At 57.0% G+C, this 11,281-nt stretch overlaps 1 protein-coding gene across 1 annotated transcript in view; it reads right to left on the reverse strand.

The window, feature by feature from the left end:
* Positions 1–11,120, reverse strand: part of NR5A1 (nuclear receptor subfamily 5 group A member 1) — a 19,091-nt gene extending 7,971 nt beyond the window's left edge. Inside the window, exons 1-5 of the mRNA XM_049774182.1 lie at positions 11,019–11,120; positions 10,697–10,838; positions 8,315–8,940; positions 1,963–2,082; positions 222–369 (exon numbers count right to left, since the gene is read on the reverse strand). Of these exons, the coding sequence (XP_049630139.1) occupies positions 222–369; positions 1,963–2,082; positions 8,315–8,940; positions 10,697–10,838; positions 11,019–11,120 (1,138 nt within the window). The remainder of the gene's footprint in view (positions 1–221; positions 370–1,962; positions 2,083–8,314; positions 8,941–10,696; positions 10,839–11,018) is intronic.
* Between the last annotated feature and the right edge of the window lie 161 nt (positions 11,121–11,281).

The raw sequence follows: 11,281 nt of genomic DNA on the forward strand, positions 1-11,281 counted from the left end.
TGGTTATGGGGACCTGTGTGCTGGCATTACATGTGGAAGTCCCAGATTCCATGTCTGGCCTCACAAAGGTGTCTCCATCCCAAAACAGGGAGTCAGAGCCTTGTCTCCACCCTCCATCAGGGGAACCGAGGCTGAGAGAGGCAGCACCTCATAGGCAAGACCAGCCTCCTTCCGCCTCCACTCATGAAGGGAAGGGCTGGGCTGGTGCTCGGTGCACTCACCGAGGCTGAAGAGGATGAGGAACTTGAGGCAGACGAACTCCTGGCGGTCGAGCTGCAGTGCGTGTAGCTGCAGAACCAGCTCCTGGGTCCGAAGCACAAGGCTGTGCAGCATTGACCCGGCCTGAGCCGCCACAGTGCTCAACTCCACCTGCGTGGGTGAGGGCGGGTCAGGGGGCCAGGCCCAGGGCCTCTCAGACTCACTGAGTCCTACTCAGACCTCTGTGGCATCGGCAGCTGGTGGCACCTCCTATTGGGTGCTGGCCACATATATATGGACATGGTCATGTGTCCACCAGGCCAACATGGACATATGGACCAGGCCCAGACCATGCTCCCTCCTGTCCACACTGCTTAACTAATCTTTAGATACCACCCCTGGTTCCCAGCATGGAAATGCATCCCAAGCACAGACAGCCCAGAGAAACTCAGAGGCACTTTGATGGTATTCACATGTGTCTGCACCAGAGACACAGGCATGCAGGGAGCTGCCAGGCCTTGGGACTCACCTGCATAGCCTGGACCATCACAACCTCCACTACACTCCTGGCCCCTTAAACTAAGACACAGAATGAAGGGCACCTGTCAAACCCATTTTTTCTCTGTTCCACAATGATCAACTTCCCTCCTTTCTCCTTTCACTTCTCTTGCCCTGCCATCCCCATCAAGCAGTGGAGAACTTCCCCACTTGCTCCTCATTTTCCATCATGCCCCTGATTCTCTGCCCTAGAGGGGGACAAAATTCTGACTGAGCTTTTGGGACCTGGGTCTCTCTGGCCATTCATCCACCCACTGATCAATTCATACAAATAGCCATACATCATCTGTCTATTTTATCCATTTATTCATCCAACCTTCCACCCATTCACTCACTCACCCACCCACCCATCCTTCCATTCACCCATCCACCCATTCATTCCTCCATCTCTCTACCCCATCTAACTACCCGTCCATCTGTTCACCCATCCAACCATCATCCATCCTTCTGCCCACCCATCTATCCCTCCATCTCTCTATCGGTCTATCTACATGTCCTCTCACCTCTCCATCTGCCTACCTGTCAGTTCATCTATCCATCTATTCACCCACCATCTATCCACCCACTCATCTACCCATTCAGCTACCCACTCATCCAACCTACACTTTTCTACCCACTCATTTATCTAACCATTCACCCCCCAACCTACTCATTGACCCTCTATCCATTCACTTGTCTGCCTATCTGTTCATTCATCCAGCTACCCATTTAGCCACCCATCACCCATTCATCCCTCTGTTCATCTGTCTATTCATCTCTTGATTGACCCATCCATCCATCTGTCCATCATTCATCTACCCCCTGTCCATCCATTTATCCAATCACCCATTTTCTATCCATCATGTTCATCCATTTATCTCCATCAATCCATCCATTCATCCATTTAAGATTAAAGGCCTACAAGTTCTGCTCCAACTCAGCCCACAGCACCCCTCCAGCCTGTCTCTTACCTCACCCACTTCCACCTGGTCCTTCCAAACTAAGGAAGGAAGATGATACAGAGTGCTGGGCTCTGCAAACTTTGTCCACTGAGCCCTCAGGTCCCCACCACCTTTCTTGGCCTCTATTTTTTCCACACCCAGAGCCAAGTTACTCCCAAGAGCTACCAACCCTCCCCACATCCTTTTATGGCATCCCCCAAGCAAGGAGCAGTGGGAGTCCCATCAGTCAGGGGCCTGGGGTGCAGGGCATGCAGGGAACCATCACCTCCTGCCCTGTGACCAGCAGGATGCTGGCATCCTTGCCGTGCTGGATCTGCCGGTACACGTGGTCAAACACTAGGAGCTCACTCCAGCAGTTTTGCAGCAGCGTCATCTGGTCGGCCACCTGGAGAGAGAGGCACACAGGGGTGTTGTGGGTAATTGGCTGGACCCTTCCTCCCCTCTCCATTCAGAAGCTCAATCCTGGGTGGGTGACCAGGGCCAGCTGCTAGATCTCTCTGTGCCCAGCTGTGTAGTCCAGGGTCTAAGAAAAATAGCAAGAGGAGGGCTGGAGAGAGAGCATGAAGGTAGGGCATTTGCCTTGCATGCAGAAAGTCATTGGTTCAAATCCCAGCATCCTATATGGTCCCCCGAGCCTGCCAGGAGCGATTTCTGAGCATAAAGTCAGGAGTAACCCCTGAGTACTGCTGGGTGTGACCCAAACCCCCCCCCCCCAAAAAATAGCAAGAGGAAGGCTAGAGAGATAGTATAGCAGCAGGGCACTTGCCTTCACACATCAAACCTGGTTGGACCTCTCACCACCACATAAAGTCCCCCATGCCCCATATCTGATCTGGAGTTCAGAGCAAGGAGTAAACCCTGAGCACCACTGGGTGTGGCCCAAAACCCTCCCGATAAATAGCAAGAGAATTCAAGGGCCATACTCAGGACTTGGGGATGCTAACTTCAGACCCCAACTCTGGTTCTTTCATGGGATGGAACCTCAAACAAATTGAAAAAGTCTGTTTCCACATCTGTAAAGAGAATCCAGTGGTGAAGGGTGGGCTGGGCTGGGTTTTCGGCAAAGGTTAGCAAGGGATGCAGAAGTGGGAGGAAGGGGGGCCGGAGAGATAGCATGGAGGTAAGGCGTTTGCCTCTCATGCAGGAGGTCATCGGTTCGAATCCCGGCGTCCCATATGGTCCTCCCGTGCCTGCCAGGAGCAATTTCTGAGCCTGGAGCCAGGAATAACCCCTGAGCACTGCCGGGTGTGACCCAAAAACCACAAAAAAAAAAAAAAAAAAGTGGGAGGAAGGATCTTGGGGAAGGACCCTCACAGAGATGAGGGAAGAAGTGACCCTCACAGTGGATGCCCTGTGCTGCACCCAACTGGGTCTCCGACAGCTCCAAGTCTAGGAACAGGAAGAACTCAAGGGAAGGAAGGGCCCTTGGTCTGCTGCCAGCTGTGCCACAGGGGCTATGTGGGTGTCCTTGCAAGTGGTGGTGGCCAGAGCTGACACTCTGACCACGGTGTGTGGGACTCAGGCCCAGAGGCGTGGGGTGGGCCCTTGAGAATCCCGGACCTGTCCCCTCTCTTCAGACAATGACTGTGCATCTCCTGAGCAGATAGGGCTCTCCTGGCGTGGCACAGAGCAGGGGCAGGACAGGGCTGCCAGTGACACCTCTGTTGGCATCTGTCCCAGGGATGCACAGGCCTGGTGTAGGGGCAGGCTGCAGCTCACCAGGCAAACCCAGCAACTAATGCCAGGCACTTCCTGTGGCCAGTGAAATCGTGTAGGTCACACACACACACACACACACACACACACACACACACACACACACACAAAACCCTGCAATGTCAGGGCCTTGCAAGGGTGACCCAGCAGCTGTTCTGCCTCTCCAGAACCCAGATACCTCCTGGAACTAGCCTCAGCCTGCACAGCATGTCGACCTCCTGATTTTTGGAGTAGAATTACATCGTTCTGGCTTCCTATGTGAAGCAATGGGGGTTTTGGGGTCTTCCTCATGCCCTGCTCAAGGAACCAAGACTTTCCAGTGATTAATTCATATTTCAGCTTCCCTGTTATCTGTAGCCTCACATCCTGCCTGTCTCTGGTCACCGAGAAACAGAGAAACATAGGTAGGAACACAGTATACATGGGGCCTCTTGCCCAGAGAGCCCAGACCTCTGGAGCCTGCCCTCAAAAGACCCTAACCAGGGAAGTGGTTTGATGCCCAGCAATGGCTGCAGGTTTAATCCCGGCACCTCCTCTATCTTGAGCCATCTGGGGTTCGATGCCAAGTTCTTCAACACTGGGGTGTAACTCCCAGAACATAACAACAGCAAAGGACAGAGAACAGGTGGTTTTCTGCCTGGCAGGACGCCTGCTAGAGCACCCCCCTTTGTTTGGCAGAAAGACAGGGAAAAAGAACCTCCAGGGCCCGTCTAGAAATGTGGGGGCCTCACCCCCACACAGCATCTCCAGCTCCCCCCTCGGGCAGCAAGTTCAGCTTCTGGCCAGGAGGACAAGGCAAGGCTCTCTCCTCAGGAGGCGGCCCCAGGGGCCCCAGTATCTGAGGAGACAGCAGGGCCTGGGCAGTGTGTGCTGAGCAGGCCAGCCAGGAACATGGGGCACTCTCTGGCACTGCCCACGTCACAGAGACGCATTCCCTGGGAACACGCAGGGCTGGGCTTGACCCTGACACCCCCACTGGGCTGGTCCTTTGGGGGGCCCTGGAAGGCCTCTGAGAGGGGGGGTGGGGAAGACGTTGAGCTCTCAGCCCTCCGACCCCTCTGGGGCAGACACCCTCCTGCCCAGATTAAAGGAGCAGGGCGGGGAGGAGGTGTGGGGAGATAAGGGGCAGCTTGAGGAGATAAGCAGTGAGCAGAGGGGTCACCGTGACCGGCCGGCCCAGCCGGGGGAGCAGACTTGGACCCCAGACCTCAGCCCCAGTCAGGGCGGATCGGGGCACAGTGGCAGAGGGTGGCCCTGCCCTCTTGGGCACTGGCCAGTCAAATCCCCCTTGCCCTGACTTCCTGTCCCAGGAAGTGGGAAGGAAACTTGGCCTTCACGGCTGTGAGGGTCTGAGGAGCCCCAACCTATCACTCAACATTCCCCAGACAGACAGACAGACAGACAGACAGACAGACAGACATACAGACACACACACACACACACACACACACACAGTCACATGCACTCATAGATACTGCCTGAACCCTCTCCCCTTTTTACTGAAAGGCAAAACCAGGGGTCCCTCCACAGACACAGGTAGCCAGAGGTCACCTAGCATCAACCCCCCCCAACCCCAACCAAGGTGCCCACTCCTTTCCAGGCTCCTTCCGAGGAACAAGGACATTTGAGGGGTCCTGGGGCCGCCTCCTGCCAGGCTCCACAAATCTTCCTGGAGCCTTGACATGCCGCTGCCTGCCCGGAGACTGGATATTTACGGGCGCCACTGACCTCCCCCGATGCCCCCTGGGCAACCCCCTGGGCCCTCGTGGGCTAGTGGTGCTGGCTCTGCAGGGGCCCACTCGAGCCCTTTGTCAGCCCAGCTGACAGTTTCTGCTGGGTCCTCACCACCATCCATCCAAGCCTTGGCGCTGGACGCCAAGGCAGTCCTGGGGTCCAGTGGGGTCAGCAGGAGCCTTCCCTGGCCTCCCTCAAACTGCAGCTCTTGGCCTGCCTTTTGTCCACCAGCTGGTAGGGGGCGCTGCCCTTGAGGCTGCTCCAGGAACTGGGCCCCGTCTTTTCTAGCACTATGTCATGGGCCTCATGAGGAGAGAGGGTGATGGGGCTCAGAGCTAGAAAGCTCCCCACTGGAGCCAGAAAGATAGCAGAGCAGTAAGGCGTTTGTCTTGCAAGAGGACGACCCAGGACCAAAGGTGGTTTGAATCCTGGCATCCCATATGGTCCCCCAACCTGCTAAGGGGCGATTTCTGACTGCAGATTCAGGAGAAACTCCTGAGCCCCGCTGGGTGTAGCCCCAAAACCAACCAATCACTAAAGTTAAAAAAGAAAAAGAAAAAGCTTCCCGGGGCCGGAGAGATAGCATGGAGGTAAGGCGTTTGCCTCTCATGCAGAAGGTCATCAGTTCGAATCCCGGCGTCCCATATGGTCCCCCATGCCTGCCAGGAGCAATTTCTGAGCCTGGAGCCAGGAATAACCCCTGAGCACTGCCAGGTGTGACCCAAAAAAACACAAAAAAAAAAAAAAAAAAGAAAAGAAAAAGCTTCCCCACACACACAGGCTGCCTGTGCCCAACCCCGAATGATGGCTCCTGCCTGAACTTGACCCTGGCCTTGCATTTCTGGTCTCCATTACTCAGTCTTGGAAACCAAGTGACTGAGCCACAATCAGCTCTCACAGGAGGCTGGGCCAGGTGACGGAGAGGAACCCTATGAGGTCATCTGAAACCCCAATATCTAGGCTCCCAGCACTAGGCAATACTCGCAAGACTGAGGGTGGTCCAGGGAGAGACTGGGTCAGCCAGGGACCCCTTCTTACCTGGGATAGAGCCTCCCACATGCCCTGGCAAGCCCTCCATTGTCAAGACCCCTTCTAGTGTGAGCTTGGCTCAGCTGTGGCCTCCCTCGGACCCCCCAGAAGCCCAAGCCAGAAGCCACTGAGCTCCGAACAGCTCCTGCATCCTCTGCTTCCTGTCCTTTTTTGGGGGGTGGGGTCTCACAGATCCAAGAGGCTGCCCTGCTATCCTCTATCAGACAATGCCCTCTGCCCCAGAGCTGTACCCCTCACTCAGAGTCCTGCTGTGGGGATGGATATGCTGTGTTCTCCTCGACCCCGGGGCCCACAGAGCCCCAACAAAAGCTGGTCTCCTGCCTGCTGAGGGGTTTCCTGATCAAGGTGGGGGACAAATGGTCAGGCAGAAGGGAAACAGCCACTCAGTATCCCTCCACTTGCTGGGTTCTGGTTCTGACTCCACCAATGGATAGCAGCTCTGAGCTGCGTAATAAGTGGGTGCATCGTCCCCACTGTCAAGGGGCCACTGCAGACCTGGCTGGGACTTAAGGTCAAGGCCACTTTCCACAGGAGCAGAACAGGGTTCCTGGGCCCCACCTGACACGAGGCAGGGAGCTGGGAGGGGTTGAGCAGGAAGGTTGCACAGAGAAGCTGAGGCAGGAAAAAACACTCAGCAGAGCTGGGACAAAGGCTCATGAAAGTTTCCATCCTGCATGCAAACCCCAAAAGACCAGGGGACGCCAGAGGAAGCACCTTGGCCCAGGGGCCGGGCTTCGGGGTCCCCCCGCATAGGGATCCTGGTAGTTCAATTCCCTGGGTTCTGGGTTGCCTCTACGGGGGTGCAACGTCCCTAGGGTCCTTTGTCTCATCTGTGAGGATGTCACCCTGGGAGAGACCACCCTAGAAAAGACAAGGAAATGACCTTGTCTCAGGCTATGTCAGACCCTTCAGTATTAGCAGAAACTCCCAAGCACCCACACCTCCCACCCCAGTGGTCACATTGCCTCTTGCGCAAGCAAGCATGCATGCACACAAATACACAAACACACACACACACACACACACACACCATCAGCCCCACCAGGCACTGCCCCAGCCCATCTGGCCTTGGAGGAAGCCCAAATCCTAGCAGCATGGCTCTCACAACCTGACTCAAGGCTCCTGAGATTGGTGGCCAGAATGGTACCACGGTGGTAGGATATTTGTCTTGCATGAAGCTGGCCCAGGAGGGACGCGGGTTCGATCCCTGGCATCCCCTATGGTGCCCTGAGCCAGGAGCAATTTCTCAACTCAGAGCCAGGAGTAACCCCTGTGTGCTGCCAGGTGTGGCCCCCCCCAAGAAGTCGGGGGGCCGAGCGGTGGCGCTAGAGATAAGATGTCTGCCTTGCAAGCGCTAGCCTAGGACTGACCGCAGATCAATCCCCCATTGTCCCATATGGTTCCCCAAGCCAGGAGCAACCTCAGAGCATCACCGGGTGTGACCAAAAAAAAAAAAAAAAAAAAAAAAAACAAACAAAAAAAAGAAGGCGTCAGAGATTCCACTCTTTACATTCAGCCAGAGCAATTGGGGTTTGGCTCGGGGAAGGCAGCAATGATGAGTTCACCCCCAAGTGTCTGGTGCCCAGACTAGGAAGACTCTGTTAGGCTGTGGCCCACACTACACTGGGAAATCAGGCCCCAGGCCCTGCTGCGCTCAAAGCAGACAATGGTGAAACAGTACTGGCTTCAGTTCCTCTTGCCATTTGGTCCCTTAGAGCCCCAGACTCCTCACCAACCTTCCTCCCAAAGAAACATGCAGCCACCAACCCTCTAGAGCTGCAGAGCATCCAAGCCGCACCTTAGCCAGGAAGGAGAAACCATAAACCCCTCCAGCCCCTTCTGAGACCCTATGACGAGGGTTTGGGGGCTTCTGTGGAGCAGCAGTGAGAGAACCAAGGGAGAGACAAAAATGGGAAGGGGAGACAGAGACAAGAGCAGAGGAGGGAGAGAGCAAGAAAGTGGAAGGCAGATAGGGAAGGGGCAGGTGGTCTGGGAACCAGCAGACAGGTGCCTCAGTGTCCCCACCAACAATCTGAAGCCAGTAGGTGAGACAGGTGCAAATGGGGGGCACGACAAACAACAGCCTCGAGCCACCCCTGGCTGTGCTGGCCACTCACCTCCAGCTCCTTGAAGACCATGCATCGGCGCGCCCAGTCCACGATGGAGATGAAGGTCTGGTCCGCCATGCGACACAGCAGGCCAAAGGGCGCGGGCTGGTCGGGGCGGCCCTTGGTGGGCTCCTGCAGGCAGCCCAGGATGCGTGCCCGCACCTGCTCCTCCTCCGGTTCCAGCTGCAGCAACTGCAGGATAAGCTCGGGCACCCCCGGCCCTCCCGAGAAGGGCTCTGGGTAGCCATAGGGTGGCCCAGGCTGTGGGGGGCTAGTGTAGGGCTCCGGGTACTCAGATTTGATGGTGCGTCCAGGGAAGGAAGAATAGAGGTAGCCTGCCAGGGGCCCGTGGGTGCTAGGCATGGCCATGGGCAGCGCTGGGGGCCCAAAGTCGCCCACGGGCCCAGTAGGTGGCAAGGTGCTCAGGCCCTTGGGCTCAGCTGCATGCAGGCTGGGAGGCAGCATGTAGTCGGGGGGCGGCGGGGGCAGCGGGGGTGCCCCAGCGGGAGGCCCAGTCTCCAGCTTGAAGCCATTGGCTCGAATCTGTGCCTTCTTCTGCTGCTTCAGGGCACGGTCCCGCTTGTACATGGGCCCAAACTTGTTCCGGCCGCCCCGCATGCGGTCAGCACGCACGGCTGTGGTGGGGGCAGAGGGTTAGGTTCGTCCCCTCCCAACCACCCGTCTCTGCACCCCTGCCAGGCCCTGCCATGCAGCTCTGCCTTCCAACATCAGCCTCAAGGATTTCAGCTTCTAGGTCATCCCCCTGGACACTTTGCTCTTTCCACACTACCCCACTCATTCCCTGGCACCTCACCCAGGTACTTCTCCTTCTGCCAAACCTTTGCTCTTCTTCCCTTTGCCTCACACCTGACTGAGCCAGTGGTCACCACCTCCAGGAAGAATTCCTGAACTTAACGCATGCAGAATGCATTATCCTTGCTCACTCTACTGGGTGGAGGGGTATGATGCCAGGTGAACCAGGTTCAGAACTCTTGGATGCTGGAGCCCATGCAGGGCCTGGCAAGGAGATAATGAGGGCAACGAACAGCCAGGCTCAGAGCAGGACCTCCAGTTTCCATCCCCCTTGGTTGACAGATGCTGGTGGGGGGGCTTCTCCCACAGCCTTCAAAATTAGGGCTGTACTGAGGGCCTCCTGGGACTCTATTGGGGAGTGGCCCTCCTATCTGGCCCGAGGACCCTCTGCCTGCTGCCTCCACCATCGTTCTCTTGGCCAATCCAGACCTGGATGGAAGGGACAAGACTAGACAGGACAGGACAGTCCCCCATCCATACACACAATCAGGATCCTTGGGGCCAGAGAGATAGCATGGAGGTAAGGTGTTTGCCTTGCATGCAGAAGGACAGTGGTTCGAATTCCGGCATCCCATATGGTCCCCTGAGCCTGCCAGGAGCGATTTCTGAGCATAGGGCCAGGAGAAACCCCTGAGCGCTGCCAGGTGTAACCCAAAAACAAAACAAAACAAAACAAAACAAAAAAAAAAAAAAAAGAAAGAAAGATAAAAAGAAAAAAATAGGACCCTTGATTCTAGGTGGCAGGACTGTGGTCTTCAGAGATTGGAACCACCAGGGGCTTGAAAACAGCAGCCAACAGGCGTCTGTTCTGGGGGTGCAGCAGGACAAAGGGGGACACCTCTGAGTTTCTTCACCCTGCACTCTTTCCTGCCCAAAATTTATGCCTCCCCGCAGATGGTGCTGGGAAAGGGGAGGAGGTGAGGAAGGCGCGTTCCCCACCCCTAGCCTCTTAGAGTCTGGCAAATGTGGGTGCTGGTGGATGGACCAACACATACGGAGCCAGGATAGGCTCTGAGAGCTGACCCTACCGGCCCAGTGTGCCTCCCTCGGCACTGCAGAACTCAGTCCTTTCACTGCCTTGGGGGTGCTACTCAGGGCAGGATCCTGCAGCTCAGGGAGGCTAAGCAACCAGTCTGGGGTGGCACAACCTGCCAGCAAGCGGTAGTCCCAGGAAATTGTGCTTTGGAGGCCTCCGGAGCAGGCTACAGCCCGCAGAGCAGCGCGTGGGAGGCTTGTGGAGCTGGGGACCAAATCTCAGCCCTTGCTTACCCCCTATTCCTACCCAAGGAATTTAAACTTCAGTTTAAATTTCCAAAAGCCCGAGGTCCAGTTACTCTTGGGGGTGAGTGGTGGGTATTGGGGGTCTCCTCCGACAGGGACTCTACCCAGAAACAGAGATAAGGATGCTCCCCGTTGCGCTCCGAACTACCGACTAGGGAGTGGTCAGGGAGCCCAGGAACCCTAGCGTCCACGTTGGGCTCCCTTCCTCCGCGCCCCATGCCCTGCTCCCAACTCCCTCCCGACCTGAGGTCCCCCGGGGGTCCCCTGGAGTCCCCTGGAGTGGGGGGGGGCGCGCACCTTCCAGGCGCATCCCCACGGTCAGGCACTTCTGGAAGCGGCAGAAGGGGCATCGCTTGCGCTGCGTCTTGTCGATCTTACAGCTCTGGCTCTCGGTACACGTGTAGTGCTTGTTGTTCTGCACCGTGCGCTTGAAGAAACCCTGCGGGATGGGGGCCCCTGGGCGTGTCACATCATGGGCAGCTCCCCCCAGAGCTCCATCTGTCCGTCGGTCCATCCTTCCAGGTCCACCTTGAAACTGCGCTTTGCCTACCGTCTCCAGGCCGCCCCGCCGCAGCCCTTCTCCCCACGGCCACCACCACCCATCGCGGCGTGCTCTCACCTTGCAGCTCTCGCAGGTCAGGAGCCCGTAGTGGTAGCCGGACACCTTGTCCCCGCACACGGGACACAGCTCGTCCAGGTCCTCGTCGTACGAATAATCCATGCCCGCGAAAGCGTCCGCCTGGCCTGCGGAGGGGCGAGCGGGTCAACGCAGCCGGCTTGGGATTTGGGGACTTGGGCTTGGAGGGCTCCCTGACCCCTTCGGCCCGCGCGCCCTTGGATGCGCCCTGGATGCGCCCTGGATGCGCCTTGGGGACCCCTGGC

Source organism: Suncus etruscus, chromosome 5 (genome assembly GCF_024139225.1).
Source record: "Suncus etruscus isolate mSunEtr1 chromosome 5, mSunEtr1.pri.cur, whole genome shotgun sequence".
In the NCBI taxonomy this organism is placed as follows: domain Eukaryota; kingdom Metazoa; phylum Chordata; class Mammalia; order Eulipotyphla; family Soricidae; genus Suncus; species Suncus etruscus.